General features: G+C 42.5%; 1 protein-coding gene across 4 annotated transcripts in view; it reads right to left on the bottom strand.

The window, feature by feature from the left end:
• The window catches only part of LOC137649722 (uncharacterized), a 211,772-nt gene that overhangs the window by 43,218 nt on the left and 146,469 nt on the right, over positions 1–22,085 (bottom strand). For 2 of the 4 annotated variants that reach the window (XM_068382678.1, XM_068382677.1), the window contains exons 3-4: positions 8,538–8,629; positions 3,843–3,960 (exon numbers count right to left, since the gene is read on the bottom strand). In XM_068382678.1, the coding sequence (XP_068238779.1) occupies positions 3,843–3,895 (53 nt within the window). In that variant the 5' untranslated portion in view covers positions 3,896–3,960; positions 8,538–8,629. The remainder of the gene's footprint in view (positions 1–3,842; positions 3,961–8,537; positions 8,630–22,085) is intronic. The other 2 variants (XM_068382680.1, XM_068382679.1) reach the window with 1 other exon arrangement.

Raw genomic sequence — 22,085 nt, 5'->3', positions numbered from 1 at the left:
AAATCAGTGGCTGGGAAAGAGACTAAACACTAGTTCATATAACTACGTTTTCAATCTCTCACCGCACATAGCCTGGGGACGAGAATAAAAAACTAAAACGTTTTATCCTTCCTCCCCGTACAGCGACTAGGGACGAGAGTAACTCGAGAACAACGTTACCCGCTTGAACGGAACGTTTTCTCTCCTCTTTCTCCCTCCGTCTCTATCTCTCTCTCTCTTTCTCTCTTGATTTCGCACCTAAGAGAAGAGCCCGATTATATTTCGTCAAAAAAACATGTTATTTGACTAAAGGAAAAAACTGAAAGGTTTTTCAAATAAAAAGTTCCTTTAAAATAGAATTTAAAACATTTAAGCTAAGAAAGAATGAACAAAACGTCAGAATCGATTTACTCTTACTGCAAAGTGAAACCGTGATACACTCTCTCTCTATCGTAACGATAGAGCGCATGTTGAACGTCCTGAACGTCAACAACTGCGTAGCATAAATAAAACTAAACGTTAGTTCATCTTTGAAAACAGTACGAAGACTATCAAAGAAATTCTTTCATAAAATATTACATTTAAAAAGTTTTAAATCCTTAGCTCTTTAAAAGCTAATTACGATATAAAGGGCTCAACGTTGATTAACTTCGGTTTCCAAGTTAGGACCGCCTACTCTCAGGAAAGGTCTATATAAACAAAACATTAAAATTATTTTTATATGTTTATAATAAATGGAAAGTTAATCGAAGAGGCCTAATAAAGGCGGAGAGATATAAAATATATAGAGGAAAATCTATAACGTGATATAATTACTAAAAGCCTAAACACACTTCCGTCTAAGGGAAGGGTCGGCCATTTAAAAGTGAAAGAAAGTCCATACTCTCTTTGTCACCATAATTAAATCTATCCAAAACGAGTTCAAGATTTAAGATGAAGATAAAACACCTGCATAGCGAAAGCTCAAAACTAGAATAAAGTACTTCACCAATTAGTTGTGAAAAAACTCCAGATTAGCAACAGCGAGTAAGTACGTCTTGTCGATAGCTCGACAGAGAGAAAATTGAGTCTTTGTTTACATTGAGTACTGGGTATCTGTACGACAGATGGCGCTGTTGGGCACACCCGCAACCTGTGTAGCGATCGCTGGCGAGTTTTTACCGTAGAGTTGTCTGTCGGGCAACAGAGTTGCAGCTATATAATCACCGGCTAAGTTAAATATTGAAAAAAACATGTTATTTGACCAAAGGAAAAAAAAAAAACTGAAAGGTTTTTCAATTAAAAAGTTCCTTTAAAAAAAGAATTTAAAACATTTAAGCTTTGAAAGAATAATGAACAAAACGTCAGAATCGATTTACTCTTTCTGCAAAGTGAAACCGTGATACTCTCTCTCTCTATCGTAACGATAGAGCGCAAACTGAGTAGTATAAATAATCTAAGCGTTAGTTCATCTTTGAAAACAGTACAAAGACTATTCAAAGAAATTCTTTCATAAAATATTTATTAAAAATATTCATTTAAAAGGTTTTAAATCATTAGCTCTTTAAAAGCTATTTACGATTGCAAAGGGCTCAACGTTGTTTAACTTCGGTTTCCAAGTTAGGACCGCCTACTCTCAGGAAAGGTCGCATATAAACAAAACATTAAAATTTATTTTTATATGTTTATAATAAATGGAAAGTTAATCGAAGAGGCCTAATAAAGGCGGAGAGATATAAAATATATAGAGGAAAATCTATAATTAATTTATAACGTGATAAGATAATTACTAAAAGCCTAAACACACTTCCGTCTAAGGGAAGGGTCGGCAATTTAAAAGTGAAAGAAAGTCCATACTCTCTTTGTCACCATAATTAAATCTATCCAAAACGAGTTAAAGATTTAAGATGAAGATAAAACACCTGCACTGCGAAAGCTCAAACCAGAATATAGTACTTCACCAAAGATGATGGGAAAAACTCCAGGTTTCAACAGCGAGTAAAGTGCGTCTTGTCGACACGTCGACAGAGAGAAAATTGAGTCTTTGTTTACATAGAGCTTGGTATCTGGCCGACAGATGGCGCTGTTGGGCACACCCGCAACCTGTATGGCGATCGCTGGCGAGTTTTTTCTGTACAGTTTGTCTGTCGAGCAACAGAGTTGCAGCTATATATTCACCGGCTAAGTTAAATATTTAAAATTGCTAATTTACAGTTACAGTACTGTATTAATATTGTAAATACTGTACGTACTGTAAATCACTTTAATACTTTCACAAGGATGCTTTATTAGTAGATGCCTGCGCTATGTCTCATAATATATGTACAGTACTACAGTAGGCCCTGCTGCTTCCTTCGGTTGTCTTGGATGACCGCGGAGGTAGCAGCAGTGGGGGATTCAGCGTTATGAAGCTTTATCTGTTTTGGATATCGGGGAAGGGTGGGCTGTGGCACCCTAGCAGTACCAGCCGAACTCGGTTAAGTACCTCATCACGCTAGGAGGAACGTAGAGAGGAAAGGTCCCCTTTTTTCATTTGTTTGATGTCGGCTACCCCCCCCCCAAAATTGGGGGAAGTGCCTTGGTGTATGTATGTACTACAATATAAAATCAGCAAAAGAATAATTTCCACTAAATCACCAACATTATCTTCTAAGTTGTATACAGTATCCTCCTTTTAATAAGGGCCTCGTATTGGTATTTACTATCGGTTCTGGTAAATTAGCCCGTATAGTAAAAATGATTAGGATAGGCAATTGTCCTCTTATATAATGACAACCTTTTGGATTGTAACTAGTAGGAAAAGGGACTACCAAGGCAGATTTTCTCAAACTTTTTAACTATTGGTTCATTGATTTTATTCTTGAAAAATATAAAAAAGCTAATGTTTATAAATAGTTTCAAGTCTACGTATTAACTGGACATACTGTATATCAAAGAATAAGCATATTCAGTACTGTGATTAATTTTCTCCAAAATCATATCTGTAATTGCTCATCATTCTTAATAATTTCACACCCATTCCAGCTCTGCAGAAGACATCATGTTTTAAAGGAGTTAGCTTTGTATAACTAATAAACATACAAAATACTTTAACATTTATTTCCATTTTGTTACAAATATCCACTAGCCTGGTAAAATTCATCCTGATTTACTTTCTTACCATATCCTCCTTTTTATCATAAACTCTAAGTACCAACTCAACCTATTCTACCATATGTTTTTGAATACCATTTATCTCACAAACATATTTCTATATCAGAAACACATACCATGTTACACCTACTCAATACTCTAGGTATCAATATTTTCAAAATACTTGTACATTACTAATGACATCGAGATGGAGAGGTCTAGTCTTCGTAAAGATGAAGATTGTAAGGAGTTCTTGCTACCTGTGGTTGGTGGTCTTCCCATGGAATCATAGGGAAGGGGGAGATGCAGGAGGGGAAGAGATTTTTTCTATTCCTTTTTTAATGGTCAGGAAGTCAGTTGCTTCATTTATATTAACATGATGACTACAAGGTAAGATTCATGTTGAAAAATCCTTTACATACCCAAACACCAAACAAATGGATGTCAATCCTTAGCTTGATAAAGCAAGAATGAGTTTTTCCAATATGGTAACTACCCATGACCTTATATAGTGTAGTACTGTACATAGTACTTTCTTGGATACGGGACGACTAGTTGTACATGTTCAGTACAATGAACTGTACAAATCCACCAATAAGCCTCTAATTTTCAAATCTGTAAACCAAAGCTGCACTTTCAAAACCTATAACCCAATGAATGGGTAGGACAAATTGAAAAAAATACAAATTAGCTCCAAAATAATAATAATAATGTACTGAACCTCACTCCTTTTGACGTGGTGTTATACTTACTCGGAAAGACATTTCAAGGTTTTCTCCACCCCATACATCCATGCCCTCATCATAAACTCCAACCTCCCAGAAGTAGTTTCGCTCAATTGCAAAGAGACTACCTGCCATTATTGGAAACCTGGACAAAAGATTGAATTAATTTAGTTTCAAAATCACAGACAATATTCTTTTTAAAATTCAGTACACTGTCTAGATATACAGCCTAGGCAATAATCAAACTTCTTTTAAACTGTATTCATTACAACAGTTCATTTTACTAAGAGGCATAGGTCACGGATAGGGGTGCAAATTTTACTATAAGTAATCTTTATTACAATTAAAGGTAAAACAAAATATGGGCAAGTAATAAGCTCAAATGTAATTTCAAATGAACTAATTATCCATTAAATTTAACCACAATCGTCGTAAGAAAGGAAACAAACGGTTAGAAAAGAAAAAAAAGTTAAAAAAACTAGGAAGGAATATTACTGTAGCACAAGCGACTCATAACTTTGATGATGTATGACAGAATATTTTCCTAAAAGGTACTCAAGTAAAAAATTTAAATAACTAATATCTTCCTTGTTTTCTTTAATAATTACAAATCCAAATTCATTGAGTATAGATAACAGGTCCACCATCACTTTCAGCGAAGCTGGATAAGGCTGTTAAAACAAAGATGTGGCAATAGTTAGCCGAAGGGTGGCAGATAAGCCCCCACCCACCGGACAGGCCACTGAACTTCCACTATGACTTGCAAGGTGGTTGAGAAGAGAACTTAAACTTATAAGACTCTGGTTTGTATCATCATCATCTTCTCCTACGCCTATTGACGCAAAGGGCCTCAATTAGATTTCGCCAGTTATCTCTATCCTGAGCTTTTAAATCAATACTTCTCCATTCATCATCTCCTACTTCACGCTTCACAGTCCTCAGCCATGTAGGCCTGGGTCTTCCAACTCTTCTAGTGCCAAAGGGCCTCCGTTAGATTTCGCCAGTTGTCTCTATCTTGAGCTTTTAAATCAAGGCTTCTCCATTCATCATCTCCTACTTCACGCTTCACAGTCCTCAGCCATGTAGGCTTGGGTCTTCTAACTTTTCTAGTGCCAAAGGGCCTATCCATTAGATTTTGCTAGTCGGCTCTATCTTGAGCTTTTAAATCAATGCTTCTTCATTCATCATCTCCTACTTCACGCTTCACAGTCCTCTGCCATGTAGGCTTGGGTCTTCCAACTTTTCTAGTGCCAAAGGGCCTCCGTTAGATTTTGCTAGTCGGCTCTATCTTGAGCTTTTAAATCAATGCTTCTCCATTCATCATCTCCTACTTCACATTTCATAGTCCTCAAACTTTTCTAGTGCCAAAGGGTTTCCGTTAGATTTCGCCAGTCATTGCTATCTTGAGCTTTTAGATCAGTGCTTCTCTAATCATCATCTACTTCATGCTTCATAGTCCTCAGCCATGTAAGCCTGGGTCTTTCAACTCTTCTAGTGTCTTGTGGAGCCCTAGGTTTGTATAGTTAGGAAAATTAAAAATTACTTCAAAAATCTATGATTTGTTCCTAAAAGAATACAAATCTACATCCTTTAATAGGAGACTTATCCTAAGATGGGAAGAAATCCATAGAAGCCAACTGGTCGGTCTACTATCCTGGTAAATGTCGAAGCCCTTCAGTTCTGTACAGCAAATTTGATAACTCGTGTCAACCTCCTACATATAACATCTGATCCACAAAATAACGGAGGGACTACTGAACCCAAAGGAAAGGGAAGAAAAATAAAAAGGGTCAGTCGATCATGCATCCAATTCTAAACTTTCATTGTGACCACTCTTAGATGAGAGATTTCCTGTCCCATGAAGTAACTAGATTTATTACACGATCTGTTGCAAGAATACAAGTATCCAAGGGACGTGGGTACACTCCGGTAGGTAATGGGCAGAGATGGTTGTCTGTCATTACCCTCGTTCTCTCCCAAAAGAGTGAGAGATTGTCCAGGAAGGGAAAAGAGGTGCAGTGTCCTTCATCCGAAATGGCAGTGCATGTGCTAAGCTATGTATGAGATTAGTGTGTGCCAATGTTTCTTCCCACTCCACTATGAGATAAAAGGTGTGAGAACACCCCCATACCGAGTACACAGACATCACCCCTACTCAAGAAGGATGTTCCTGATACCGCACTGTCTCGTTCTCAGTGAGATAAATGGTAGGCATCACGAGTAACTGATCACTATTGCTCAGTCTTCCTAAACATCCTTGATGACGTCTATAACTTATTCTCCTCTAGAAGTAACAATAAAGACTCTCCCACAAAGATGAGGCAGAAGAGAAGGAAGACCTTGAAGTTTACCTTTTACTGGTATGCACAGGCCGATGACCATACAGTGGTACCTCTACATACGAATTTAATTCGTTCCACAACCAACTTCGGATGTAGAAAATGTTCGGATGTAGAAACGAATTTTCCCATAAGAATACATGGTAATTCATTTAATTCGTTCCTCAGCCTAAAAAACCCATAATAAATCCTTAATAAATGGCTACACATAATTACACATAACAATAATATAACTGCATAATATGAAAGAAGCATGTAAAAAAGATAATTATAAAGAAATAATAAATAAAAAATGTGTTTTATTGCCACTTTACCTTAGAGACAGGCCAACGCAGGTGTAGGATTTGCTACGCCAGGAGGAGACGGACGATCGGCGAGAAGGTAGACATGGTGTTAACATGTTCTTTAAATAAATACTCTCTCTCTCTCTCTCTCTCTCTCTCTCTCTCTCTCTCTCTCTTGTTCTTTTTCACTGTTAGTGTTAGAGACGTCTATTAATTTTTTCTGAGAGAGAGAGAGAGAGAGAGAGAGAGAGAGAGAGAGAGAGAGAGAGAGAGAGAGAGAGAGAGAGAGAGAGAGAGAGAGAGATTAAACAAAAATGAGAGATTAAACAAAAATGTGTTGTGTACATATGATTTTTAACAGCGTTAACGAGTTGAAAGACAGTTAAATGTAACTAAAAAAACAATATCAGCGAATCTGAATTCCTTTAATAACTAAAACAAATATTGATACACACACACTCGTGTGCGTATGCGCAAACACACACACACGCACGAGGAGACACGATCGGCGAGGAGGTAGAGATGGTGACTGCGATAACATACCGTAACTTACACTACGGAAATTTTAATCTAACTTAGCTTATTTATTTTTTTTTTATTTTTATATTTCATATTTTTTACATTTTTTTCTTTTAATTTTTATTTTCATCACTTTCAGTGACGAGTTACGGTATGTTATCGCAGTCACCATCTCTACCTCCTCCCCGACCGTCTCTCTTATTGCGTAGCAATTCTTGCACCTGTGTGTGTGTTTGTGCATACGCACACGAGTGTGTGTATCAATATTTGTTTTAGTTAATAAAGGAATTCAGATTAGCTGTTATTACTTTCTTAGCTACATTTAATTGTTTTTCAACTCGTTGACGCTGTTAAAAATCATATGTACACTAAACACATTTTTGTTTAATCTCTCTCTCTCTCTCTCTCTCTCGGAAAAAAAAATAATAGACGTATCTAACACTATAACAGCGAAGAAGAACGAGAGAGAGAGAGAGAGAGAGAGAGAGAGAGAGAGAGATTTTATTTGAAGAACATGTTAATGCTATGTTTAGAGGGAAACAGAAAAAGAGAGAAGTCTTATTTAAAAGAGCTTGTTAATGCTATCATGGTTTTCTTTACTTCACTTTTTTTCTTTCTTTCTGTTTATCACGCTGGTCCTTCTCACAAATGATCGTTGCCAACAATCTCTTTGTCCTTTATCCCTATCAACAAGAGGCGTTCTATCTCTTCCAGGGTATTGCTAAGATGTCTTATAATAATAGTGATCCCCTTCGATGGTTATTTGCTTTAATGGCTGCCTTCAGCTTGATGATCCTCGAGATCATAGGCCTATTCCGGCCATATTGTTTAGCCATACAGTATCACTCACATGCACACTGCTCTCATGTTTTTCTATAATTTCTTGCTTCAATTCTAATGAAAGAATTGCCTTCTTCCTGTACTGAAACTTAGCTTCTTAGGCACCATGATTATAGGTAAAATAAAAAAGGAAATGTGAGAAAAGGATGAAAATAAGCACTGTTAATAACAGACCAAACAGAGGACAACCACACGATACACACAAGAATAGAGAACTGAGCACTCGACGCTCAATGGCGTAATGTTTACTTTGTGTGTCGAAATAAAATTCGGGTGTAGAGTCAAAAATTTGCTCGAATTTTACTTCGGATGTAGATACGTTCGTGTGTAGAGGTTCCACTGTACTCTCACGGGGCAAGAGACCAGTGGAACTCTATGAAGAGATAAAACAACCAGTTTTTATGTCCTTGGTGCAGAGACACTGCAGATAAGAAAAACTGCAAATACTTCCTTCCTTCTAAAAATCCCTCACACACAACAAATGTCAACAGAATTAGGCTATCTAAAAAAAGGAGCAAAATATTAAAACAGCCAGATGAAGACAACTGAAGTACATTTGTATTATCTGGCAGCTGAAAACAAAGTGGGATCTCAGTGGCCTGTCGGATAAGAGGTACTTACCCGCTACCCTCCAGCTAGCTACCGCCACCTTATTAACTTTTACCAGCCGTATTTAGCTTCGCTAAAAGCGTACTCCTATCAAAAGACATAAGTCTGTATTAGTGTAAGAACACACTTACCTTGTTGGACCGACAGGGTTCCTGCGTCATCGCTGTTCACTCTCGCTAATTTCTATCCACTTGAAATGTCCACTCCAGGTGAAACCACCAACCTGAAAAGGTATATAGGGAGTACATATCAATAAAATATTAAATTCTTAATATCTAACATTCAATATTTTTCAGCAACAGTAAACAATAATTGATGCTATCACTTCAAGAGAAGCAGTTCAATCAGATGAGTCACTTCAAGATCAAATATAATCACAAGGATTCTCATTCAAGTGCACGGATGTGGGTGACCTCAAGAACAAAGCATCCACATTTCCCAGGAACATGAGCAAAGGAAATGTGTGGTCAATCAAAGTCAAACTACACCCAAAGGGACACTGCCATATGTTTGCATGGTAATTCAGCAATTCTGTATATATAACACTGGAAGTTTATCTTACTTCTGTCTAATGTTATCTCTATTACCTTACAATTATAATCTTAATGTTATGTGAGTGTTTAAATAGAAGTATTTAACGTGTCAAGAGTTATTCAATATCAATGCATGGTGAACTACATGTGGGTACATACTAATGTACATTTATACTTCACTGAATATGAAGTTTTTTATAGTTTAAATATGAACGATATATTTTAATGTTGTTACTGTTCTTAAAATATTTCATTGTAATTGTTAATTGCTTCTCTTGTAGTTTATATATTGCCTTGGTTACTTTTGTCTCTGGGCTACTTTTCCCTGATGGGGCCTCTGGGCTTATAGCATCCTGCTTTTCCAACTAGGGTTGTAGCTTAGCTAGTAATAATAATAATAATAATAATAATAATAATAATAATAATAATAATAATAATAATAATAATAATAATAATAATAAGTCTGATCCTCTTTACTATCTACAACTGAAATTCATATTCATAGACTTGGCAACTTGACAGGAAAAAATAAATACCAAAATAATATAGTGTATTAAATCACTACACTTTATATTAAATCTACTAAAATACTATACTATACTTACTTATGTTCAATGCCTTTATCTTGGGAGATAATAGATAAAACTAAAGAGACAACCAACTACAAAGCTATAATTTTTAACAATTCCTTCAATCAAATCTCCCAAGCTAAAAGTGACAATTTCTTAAAACACACTCAAGAGTTTTCGCCATAAAAAAACCCAGTTACAAAACTATCAAAAGCACTTTACCCATAACCAAAAACATGCAGACAAGGAAGCAATTTCCACATTTTAATAAAAATCCTTTATAAAGCATTAATCACACCATGGAGTCTTTCCACATTAAGGTGAAATACACAAGGTCCTCAGCTTACAAACTTAATTGGTTCCGAGAAGCTGTTTGTAAGTCAAATGATTTAAAAATCCAACCTGAATTCCATGCTTATGATTTCCAGCTATGAAAGGTCAACAAATATGTTATTTTCATTAGTAAAATAAATTTTTGAATATACTTACCCGATAATCATGTAGCTGTCAACTCTGTTGCCGACAAAAATCTACGGTCGGGATACGCCAGCGATCGCTATACAGGTGGGGGTGAACACCACAGCGCCATCTGTGGTCAGGTACTCTAGTACTTCTTGTCAACACCACCTCAATTTTTTCCTCGGTCCACTGGTTCTCTATGGGGAGGAAGGGTGGGTCAATTAAATCATGATTATCGGGTAAGTATATTCAAAAATTTATTTTACTAATGAAAATAACATTTTTCAATATTAATCTTACCCGATAATCATGTAGCTGATTCACACCCAGGGTGGTGGGTGGAGACCAGCATACATGTTAACACAGAAGCTAAGTATCCCGTATTTTATTTTATTAGTTATTCAAAAATAACATAAAATAAATAAGTACCTGGTAAGGAAGACGACTTGAACCATTACTCTGCCTTTATTAAGTACGTCTTTCTTACTGAGCGTAGCGGTCCTCTTAGGATGCTGAACGACTCTTAGGTGCTGAAGTATAGAGGGCTGCAACCCATACTAAAGGACCTCATCACAACCTTTAACCTCGGCGCTTCTCAAGAAAGAATTGACCACCCGCCAAATCAACAAGGATGTGGAAGGCTTCTTAGCCAACCGTACAACCCATAAAAAGTATTCAAGAGAAAGGTTAAAAAGGTTATGGGATTATGGGAATGTAGTGGCTGAGCCCCCGCCTACTACTGCATTCGTTGCTACGAATGGTCCCAGGGTGTAGCAGTTCTCGTAAAGAGACTGGACATCTTTGAGATATAATGATGCGAACACTGACTTGCTTCTCCAATAGGTTGCATCCATAACACTCTGCAGAGAACGGTTCTGTTTGAGGGCCACTGAAGTAGCCACAGCTCTCACTTCATGTGTCCTTACCTTCAGCAAAGCAAGGTCTTCTTCCTTCAGATGAGAATGTGCTTCCCTAATCAGGAGCCTGAATAGGTAAGAAACTGAGTTCTTAGACCTTGGAAGAGAAGGCTTCTTGATAGCACACCATAAGGCTTCTGATTGTCCTCGTAAAGGTTATGACCTTTTTAGATAGTACCTAAGAGCTCTAACTGGGCAAAGTACTCTCTCCAGTTCGTCCCCCACCAAGTTGGACAGGCTTGGGATCTCGAACGACTTAGGCCAAGGACGTGAAGGAAGCTCGTTTTAGCAAAAAACCGAGCTGCAAGGAACATGTAGCCGTTTCAGATGTGAAAACTATGTTCCTGCTGAAGGCGTGGATCTCACTTACTCTTTTAGCTGTTGTCAAGCACACGAGGAAAAGAGTTTTTAATGTGAGGTCCTTAAAAGAGGCTGATTGGAGAGGTTCAAATCTTGATGACATAAGGAACCTTAGGACCACGTCTAGATTCCAGCCTGGAGTGGACAACCGACGTTCCTTTGAGGTCTTAAAAGACCTAAGGAGGTCCTGTAGATATTTGTTGGTGGAAAGATCCAAGCCTCTGTGGCGGAAAACCGCTGCCAACATACTTCTGTAACCCTTAATCGTAGGAGCTGAAAGGGATCTTACGTTCCTTAGATGTAACAGGAAGTCAGCAATCAGGGTTACAGTGGTACTGGATGAGGAAACTGCATTGGCCTTGTACCAGCTTCGGAAGACTTCCCCTTTAGACTGATAGACTCTGAGAGTGGATGTCCTCCTTGCTCTGGCAATCGCTCTGGCTGCCTCCTTCGAAAAGCCCCTAGCTCTTGAGAGTCTTTCGAAAGTCTGAAGGCAGTCAGACGAAGAGCGTGGAGGTTTGGATGTACCTTCTTTACGTGAGGTAGACGTAGAAGGTCCACTCCTAGAGGAAGAGTCCTGGGAATGTCGACCAGCCATTGCAGTACCTCTATGAACCATTCTCTCGCGGGCCAGAGCGGAGCCAACCAACGTCAGCCGTGTCCCTTTGCGAGAGGCGAACTTCTGAAGTACCCTGTTGACAATCTTGAACGGCGGGAATGCATACAGGTCGAGATGGGACCAATCCAGCAGAAAAGCATCCACGTGAACTGCTGCTGGGTCTGGAATCGGAGAACAATACAACGGGAGCCTCTAGGTTATCGAGGTAGCGAACAGATCTATGGTTGGCTGACCCCACAGGGCCCAAAGTCTGCTGCAAACATTCTTGTGAAGGGTCCACTCTGTGGGGATGACCTGACCCTTCCGGCTAAGGCGATCTGCCATGACATTCATATCGCCCTGAATGAACCTCGTTACCAGCGTGAGCTTTCGATCTTTTAACCAGATGAGGAGGTCCCTTGCCATCTAGAAACAACTTCCACGAATGAGTCCCTCCCTGCTTGGAGATGTAAGCCAAGGCTGTGGTGTTGTCAGAGTCCACCTCCACCACCTTGTTAAGCTGGAGGGACTTGAAGTTTATCAATGTCAGATGAACCGCCAACAGCTCCTTGCAATAGATGTGAAGTGTCCTTAGCTCCTGATTCCATGTTCCCGAGCATTCCTGTCCGTCCAAAGTCGCACCCCAGCCCGTGTCTGATGCGTCAGAGAAGAGACGGCGGTCGGGTTTCTGAACAGCCAAAGGTAGACTTCCTTGAGAAGAAAGCTGTTCTTTCACCACGTGAAAGTAGACCTCCTCTCTTCGGAAACAGGAACTGAGATCGTCTCTAGCGTCATGTCCTTTATCCAGTGAGCCGCTAGATGATACTGAAGGGGGGGAGGTGGGGTCTCCCTAACTCGATGAACAGTGCCAGCGATGAAAGTGTCCCTGTTAGACTCATCCACTACCTGACTGAGCATCGGTTCCTTCTCAGCATGCTCAGGATGCAATCTAGGGCTTAGTATATCTTTGGGGCCGACGGAAAAGCCCGAAAAGCTCGACTCTGAAGATCCATACCCAGGTAGACAATGGTCTGGGATGGGACGAGCTGGGACTCCTCAAAATTGACCAGGAGGCCCAGTTCCTTGGTCAGATCCATAGTCCATCTGAGAATCTCCAGACAGCAACGACTTGTGGGAGCTCTTAAAAGCTAGTCGTCTGACGGAGCCGGACACAAGATCATGGTACTGCTGCACAGTCTGTGAACTGTCAACCATGGGGAAGCGAGGAAGTACAGTGACAACCCGAAGCTGTCTAGACTGTCTGGGTCGTACAGACAACTCCTTATCGGGTTGCTGAGGTTGCCGCACTGCGTCACAACAAGACACTTCTGCTGGTTGTTGAACGTCTTCCCAGTGACACACTGACTCCGTAAACAAAAAATCCTCTAACAAGGACTAAGCTTGGACTGCATGTCTTGCAACACAGCTCAAGGTCTATGGGAGCAGGTGTGGTAACAGACGGGGTTAGCGACTGAAGTGGAACCATTACCCTCCCTGGAAGCATGCTATGCTTAAATAAAAGTCCATAGGAGGCTAAGCAGCTAAAGGCTCCTCTCCAAATGACAGAGTCCTCAAGGGAAAATCAGAAGGAGGGAGAATAGCACTTTCTCATCTACAGGAACCATATCCGAGAAAAGCTAAGTTCTCTCAGTGAGGGTTTCACTGGTGCAAAAGCAGCAGACTAGAAGGCAACGTATGAAACTGCTTGACAGTCTAGTGAGTTGGCAACAACCAAAGATGTGTGACTGAGAAGCATGCGGTAAGGTATGCAGCATGGCGTGCGGCTTATGCTGCATGGGATGAGGCTCATGCTGCATGGGATGAGGCTCATGCTGCATGGGATGAGGCTCATGCTGCATGGTATGAGACTCATGCTGCATGGGATGAGGCTCAAGCTGCAAGGGATGAGGCTTATGCCGCATGCGTTGAGGAGGATGCCGCATAATATGAGGCTCCTGCCTCATGGGTTGAGGCGGTTGCCGCATAGCATGAGGGTTTTGCCTCATGGTTTGAGGAGGATGCCGCATAGCATGAGGCTCCTCATAAGCATGAGGCTGCCTCATGGGTAGAGGAGGATTTTTTTTTTAAAGAAATCTGAACCTGACACTAATCTAGCTGTCCGAGGATTTACCTGGTGAGACATCAGTCTCTTTACCAGCGAGTTTTACCAGATTTCCCCGGGCCACCACGTGACACAATTGGTAGTAATTCATTCAAATTACCCCTAATGAGTCAATATGGATAAATATCAACACAACATCGTGTTCAAATAGAAATAAATTTCTACCTCATACTTGGGATCGAACGCTAGCCCCTTCTAATGAAAGGCCAGGTCGAAACCAACCATGCCACGAGAGCCCATTCAATAGTTGAGGTTCTTGCCTCAAGAGTGGAGGTGGCTGCCGCAAGAGTTGAGGTTGCTGCCTCAAGGATGGTGGAGGTTGCCGCAACGCGAGAGGTTGCTGCATAGCGCTGGTATCTGGCAACTCCCAATGCGGCAGCTCACGCGTGGAGGTAGGTTGAGGAACCTCAACTTCATACGTCTGGCAGGGTGGACTGCGCAGAGGTGGAGTTGAGGTTGCTGCCTCGAGGATGGTGGAGGTTGTCGCACCGCAAGAGGTAGCTGCCTCGAGGATGGAGGAGGTAGTCGCAACGCATTAGGCTCCTACCTCAAGGGTAGAGGAGGTTGCTGCAAAGCATAAGGCTCCTGCCTCAAGTGTTGAGGAGGTTGCCGCGTGGCAAGAGGCTCCTGCCTCAAGGAAAGTGGAGGTTGCTGCACAGAGCTGGTATCTGGCAACTCCCAATGCGGCAGCTCACGCATGGAGGTAGCTTGAGGAACCTCAACATCATACGTCTGGCAGGCTGGACTGCGTAGAGGTGGAGGAGCGCTCGCAGGAGGAGGTGTGTTAACCTTCTCTGCCTGAAACTCCTGCATCAACACCGCAAGCTGAGACTGCATTGTCAGCAGCATAGACCACTAGAGTTTAAGAAAGACAACAACAAACGGAGCTACTGTCCGTTGAAACTGAGGGTCTAAAACAGCTGGTGCGGCAACAGACGGAGTTACTGTCTGTTGCGATACCACCTTGCCTCTCTGGGAGGTGTGCAGTTGTCGTACTGCAGCAAGTCCGAACTGACCCAGTGCTAATGGCACCACCTAGGAGTTGGACTTGCGCGGAAGGGACCGACTTGCACTTAAAAGCTGCAAGATTTGGTCCATGGTTTCTGCGAGAAACCTCTTCCGCAGACGAGGAATAAATGGGCTCTCTCGTCTTTGTGTGGGTGGGGTGATCACGTCGGCTATGTGAGTTGGTTACACCCGAAACCACGGAGGGAAACGTCTGTTCGTCGATCAAGGCCTGCTGAACCCATAAGTCCTTCGACATTACTTCTCCCCTGGGCTTGGGAGCTTGTAAGAGGTCCCAGACTAGGCGAACAACTGGCACGAACAGACGAACCCTCGAACGCAACACTGTAAAACTTTGCGCTTATCACTTTATCACTTTTGATTTTCTGTTTGCACTTATTTCACTGAACTCGAAACTTTAAGTGGTTTGTACCTAAAACACGCAATTCTATCCTTCATTAAAAGTTAGTAATTGCGAAAACAGTATTACAATGTAACAGAAAAACATAATGAAAGATAAATAATTCAGTGGCTGGAAAAGAGATTAAACACTAGATCAAATAAACTACGTTTAAAATCTCTCACCGCATAAAGTCTGAGAACAAGAATAAAACTCTAGAAACGTTTACCTTCTTCCCCTAAAGAGACTAGGGAGAAGAACAAAAACGATAACAACGTTACCCGCTTGAACGAAACGTTTATCCTCCTCTCTCTCCCTCCGTCTCTATCTCTCTCTCTCTCTTTCTTGACTTAGCACCTGAGAGAAGAGCCCAATTATATATATCGTTAAAACATATTATTGTTAAAGGAAAAAAACTGAAAGGTTTCCCAAATAAAAAGTTCCTTTATTAGAATAGAACCATTTAAGCTAAGAAAGAATGAACAAAACGCTAGAATCGGTTTACTCTTACTGCAACGTGACACCGTGATAGACTCTCTCTCTATCGTAACGATAGAGCGCAAGTTGAACGTTCTGAACGTCAACAACTGCAGAGACAAAACAAAACGTTAGTTCAACTTTGAAAACAGTACAAGACTATCAAAGAAATTCTTTCAAAAACATTAAAATAGCATAATATGTTAACAGGTAAAAACGAAATGACGGGCTCAAAGTTAATTAACTTCGGTACCAAGAAAAGACCGCCTACTATTAGGAAAGGTCGAATATAAACAAATATAAAAATTAATTTAAATAAGTTTATAATAAAAGGAAGTTAATCAAAGAGGCCTATAAAAGGCGGAGAGATATAAAATAATTCTATAACTTTGTTAAGCAAAATTAAGAGAGTCTATACTCTCTTCGACACCAACACTTCCGTCTAAGGGAAGGGTCGGCCATTTAAAAGTGAAAGAGAGTTCATACTCTCTTCGTACCAAAATTAAATCAACAATTAAATCAAATTAATTCCAAAAACTTGCTAAGCTAATGATATAGCTTCCTGAATAGCGAAGGCTAAACTCTAGAGCAAATACATCACCAAATCGTGAGCAATAACTCCAGAATCAACAGCGTATCCATGTAGGTCTAGCCGGAGGCACGACAGAGGAAAAATTGAGGTGGTGTTGACAAGAAGTACTAGAGTACCTGACCACAGATGGCGCTGTGGTGTTCACCCCCACCTGTATAGCGATCGCTGGCGTATCCCGACCGTAGATTTCTGTCGGCAACAGAGTTGACAGCTACATGATTATCGGGTAAGATTAATATTGAAAAAGTCAGGTTTCACATGAAATAGATATCAGGTTATTAGAAAAGTTATTTTGCTTACTTTATTAAATTACCTATCGTTTTATTCCAGTATTTCTTTATCTTATCATTGTTATTTTCAGTTGGATTTGAGTTTGTATCTACGAATGTTTGTATGTTAAGGACCTTAAGTAGATATACCTACAACAGCAAGCACAATAAACGCATAATGGTACACCGTAGCCGGATAACAAATCATGCAATTAGTACAAACCAAAATTACCCTATTGTAAAATACCAAACTGAACTGATATTGCAAATCATAAAATATATCTCTTAATGCTTTCTTTCACAATGAACATTGTGGTACAATGTCAATGGGTCTTTCTAAGGAAAAATGTATGGGAAATATCTAACAAAAATACAAAGAAACATTAATCAGGTGTTCTTTTAACATTTCAGTACAGTACAAAAAAAGGGAACATTAATCAGGTGTTCTTTTAACATTACAGTACAGTACAAAAAAAGGGAACATTAATCTGGTGTTCTTTTAACATTACAGTACAGTATAAAAAAAACAAAGGAACATAAATCAGGTGTTCTTTTAACATTACAGTACAATACAAAAAACAAAGGAACAATAATCAGGTGTTTTCTTAACATTACAGTACAGTACAAAAAAAAAAAACAAAGGAACATTAACATCATTCTTTTAACATTACATTACTATTAAGGGGAATAATAACAAATTTCAAAAGTAATTCTTGTTTTTCCTAGCTATACAAACCATAAGTCTTTTAATACAGTATAGACTAGCAGCCCTGGATCGGCCAGTTAATCATTAACGTGGTAATTCTTTCACTATAGATGGCGTAAGGGGAAAGCCCCACCTTACGGTAATAGAATAGCCAGTTTAGTCCTTCGGTTTAGGGGCGAGAGGGATAACTGATGTAGGGAAGTAATTCGAACGACTCAGGTTCGTATAGCCAAGAAGTAGTGCAGTAAAGTTTACCTAGTATTTTTTAGTTCCTAAATAGATCACAAAAAAAATCTATATTTTCCCAATGCAAACGTTTCAAGAAATTAGATTTTCATAAAAATGACAAATTCGGAGATAATTTGTATTTTTCCTAACCATACAAACCTTAGCTATTTACATTGGGTTTACTTTCGGCGTAGCTGAAATTGACGAGCCAATAGATTTTAACGAGGATTAACTACCCCCGCACTAGTTAGTGGGGGTAGGGGAAGGGGTAGCTTGCTACCCCTTCCCCCCCCCCCACACACCGGTGATTTGCTTCACTTCACTTAGAGGTAGGACTTGACTTGGGGGACAGGGCTGGCGGGCAAATATGTGTAAATAGCTAAGGTTTGTATGGTTAGGAAAAATACAAATTATCTCCGAATTTGTCATTTGTTCCGTAACCAAAATACAAACCACGCTATCTACATTGGGTGACTTACCCCTTAGGAAGGGTGGAAAGTCCCCAGCCTTACTGACTTTGGTTTTTTCCCGGGGACTCCGACTCCAAGTGAATAGCACTCGAGAAAAGGAGTCCCTGCACCTCACAAGTTCCTCGCTTCGCAAGGAACGTGTGGCCTACATAAGTTGTGTGTGGAGGAAGAGCGTGACTCGTCCTATGAAGTTGACCTTGAGACCTTTAGATAGGAATCCAGGATAGGACGTTCCCAATACCACCTCGTCAGGGTATGGGGGACGCGACAGTATTAAGCTTAATACTAGGAGCACAAGGAAGCATGGATTACCTGCAGAGGTTAAGGTCAGCTATGCGAAGACCAGGATGCTGCTTTCCCAAGAGAGGGGAGGATGAAGAAAGAAGTAAGGGCCAGACATACTCTTTCATTCACACAGACTAAAACAGGGTAACAACGCCCTCAACCTACTGCTACTTGTCCATAAAGGAGCCTGAGGCTAGACCAGCTGTTGTGCAGCCACCACAGGGCCGATAGAAAAGGTATCGAGGCTCCTGTGGTTCACGTCCTGCAGGTAGTGGGCTGTGAAGGTCGTCTGACGCTTCCAAACCCCAGCTTGAAGTACCTGCGTCACAGAGAAGTTTCTCTTGAAGGCCAGGGACGTAGCGATGCCCGACGTCGTGTGGCCTAGGGCGACGTGACGGAGGAGGGTCCGGATTCAAGGCGTGATGGATAACCCTTCGAATCCAAGCCGAGATGGTGTTCTTGGTGACCCTCCACTTCGTCCTGCCTGTACTAACAAACAATGCTTGCACCTGAGGACGAATTGCAGCTGTTCTCTTCAAGTAACACCTAAGACTCCTCACTGGACACAATAGCAGCTGGTCTGGGTCGCTTATTACAGAACGGAGACTCGCGACCCTGAAAGAGTCGAACAGTGGGTCCGGCACTCCAGGGTTCTGAGTCTTGGCAACAAACTCAGGGACGAACCTGAACGTTACCTCCCCCCATCCCCTTGAATGGGCGACGTCGTACGAGAGACCATGAAGTTCACTAACTCGTTTGGCAGAGGCCAAAGCGAGTAGGAAAGCCGTCTTCCAAGATAGGTGGCGATCAGAGGCCTGGCGTAATGGTTCGAAGGGAGGTCTCTTAAGAGCCCTGAAGACCCGAACCACGTTCCAAGGAGGAGGTCTCACTTCTGACTGAGGGCAGGTAAGCTCATAGCTACGTATGAGTAGAGAGAGTTCCAGCAAGGAGGAAATGTCCACTCCTTTCAGCCTAAAAGCCAGGCTTAAGGCTGAGCGATAGCCTTTCACCGCTAAGACCGAAAGGCGCATTTCCTCCCGCAAATAAACGAGAAACTCCGCTATTGCTGGAATAGTGGCATCCAGTGGAGAGATACCCCTCCCACGACACCAACCACAGAAGACTCTCCACTTCGCCTGGTAGACTCTCTCAGAGGACTTTCGCAGGTGCCAAGACCTTCTCTCTGCAACCTGTTGCGAAAAGCCTCTCTCCGTGAGGAGACGCTGGACAGTCTCCAGGCGTGAAGCCGAAGCAAGGCTACGGCTTTGTGGAAGATGTTGCAATGTGGTTGTCTGAGTAGCTCGTGTCGTGGGGAAGTTCTCTCGGGAGCTCCGTGAGGAGCTGCAGAAGGTCCGGGAACCATTCCGTGTGATGCCATAGCGGAGCTATCAGAGTCATCGACAAGTTGACCGATAGTCTGGTCCTGTTGAGCATTCTTCTCATCAGACAGAAGGGTGGAAAGGCGTACATGTCGATGTTGTCCCACCGTTGTTGGAAAGCATCTTGCCAGAGTGCCTTGGGGTCTGGGACTAGGGAGCAGTACAGGGGCAGCTTGAAATTCAAAGCTGTCGCGAACAGATCCACGGTCGGGGAACCCCACAAAGTCAGGACTTTGTTGGCTATCTGAGGATCCAAAGACCACTCGGTACTCACTATCTGTGAAGCCCTGCTCAGACTGTCGGCGAGCACATTCCTCTTGCCAGGAATGAAGCGAGCTGATAGTGTTATCGAGTGGACTTCGGTCCACCTCAGAATCTCTACTGCAAGATGGGATAGCTGCTGCAAAAAAGTACCTCCCTGCTTGTTGATATAAGCCACTACTGTGGTGTTGTCGCTCATCACCACCACGGAGTGACCCGCCAGGGTCCGTTGGAACTGTTGAAGAGCCAGGAAAACAGCCTTCATTTCTAGCAGGTTGATATGCAGGTACTTTTCTGATTCTGACCAAAGGCCTGAGGTCCTCTGATTCAGAATGTGCGCCCCCTACCCTTCTTTTCACGCGACCGAAAACAGTGTCAATTCCGGGGGGAGGACGAGAAGATCCACTCCCTTTCGCAGGTTCTCGTCGACCAGCCACCACCGCAAGTCCGCCTGTTCCGAAGGTTCTATTGGGACAAGGAAGTCCGGGGAATCGGATCCTTGATTCCATCGGGACTTGAGCCGCCACTGCAGGGATCTCATCCTGAGACGGCCGTTTGGAACCAGACGAGTCAGGGAGGACAGGTGACCTAAGAGACGCAGCCACGATTGGGCAGGAAGCTCTTCTCGCCTGAGGAAGGGTTCCACCACCCTCTTCAGCCTTGCTATCCTGTCGTCTGATGGAAAAGCTTTGTGGAGATTGGTGTCTAACAACATGCCTAGATAAACCAGTCGTTGTGACGGCTGCAGAGAGGACTTCTCAAGATTTACCACGGTCCCCAGATCCTGGCAAAGTCCCAGAAGCCTGTCTCCGTGTCGAAGAAGAGTCGACTCCGAGTCTGCTAGGATCAGCCAGTCGTCCAGATAACGGAGGAGACGGATGCCGTTCCTGTGCGCCCAAGACGAAATCCGGGTACACACTCTGGTGAACACCTGAGGTGCTGTGGAGAGACCGAAGCACAGCACCTTGAACTGGTAGGTCTTGCTGTCTAGGCTGAATCTCAAGTACTTCCTGGAAGACGGATGAATTGGGATCTGGAAGTACGTGTCCTTCAGATCCAGTGTGCACATGAAGTCTTGTGATCTCACCGCAAGTCTGACCGTGTCCGCTGTCTCCATGCTGAACGGAGTTTGCTTGACAAACTTGTTCAGAGCTGAGAGGTCGATGACGGGTCTCCAGCCTCCAGACGCCTTCTTTACAAGAAAGAGTCGACTGAAGAAGCCTGGGGAGCCGTCGACGACCTCCTGGAGAGCATCCTTCTTGAGCATGGTCTCGACTTCCACCCGAAGGGCTAGCCCCTTTACCGATCCCATGGCATAGGAGCTCAATGACACTGGATTCGCTGTCAGGGGAAGTTGAGATGTCGTGAATGGGACGCGATACCCTTGGCCAATCACGGAGACCATCCAAGCATCGGCCCCATGTTGCTGCCACCTGTGCACGCAACTTTGAAGGCATCCCCCCACAGGTGGATACGCGGGGGGGACTGCCACTCCTAGCGTTTGCGCCCGCGGCCGCTCCCTCTAGGAGTCTTGCCTCCCCTGGAGGGCTTACCGCCCCTCTTGTCCTTGGCAGGAAAGGGCTGAGGCTTAGACACCACTTTCTTAGCTGCCGGCGCCTGCTTCGGTGTGTTGCAAGGCTGCTGCTGATGTTGCTGCGGAGCTGGAGGCTTGTAGGGCCGAGACGCAAGGGCCCTTTGGAGGAGGGAGTCCAGGCTAGACATCCTCCACCTCTCAGCTGTTCGTTCCATGTCTTGGGGCTCAAACAAATTCCCCCCAAGAAGGGAGGCGTGTCTGAGCCTGCAAACATCCACGGCAGGGACCTTCGGATGGATCTTCTCGGTCACCGCATCACGACGCTTCAGCACCGAGTTGGCCCACAGGTTGGTAACCTGATGTGCCAGGAACTCGATGGAGCGAGTGCCCGAGAGGAGGAAGGTCTCAAGGGCCTTCCTATTGCTCTCCTTAGACAGATCCTCGGAGCGCAATAGGATGCCCAGAGAACCTAGCCAGACATCCAGCCACGAAGTGGCCTGCATGGCACATTTCGC

The sequence above is a fragment of the Palaemon carinicauda genome, chromosome 11 (assembly GCF_036898095.1).
Source record: "Palaemon carinicauda isolate YSFRI2023 chromosome 11, ASM3689809v2, whole genome shotgun sequence".
NCBI lineage: Eukaryota > Metazoa > Arthropoda > Malacostraca > Decapoda > Palaemonidae > Palaemon > Palaemon carinicauda.
This window is presented reverse-complemented; position numbering and strand designations above follow the sequence as displayed.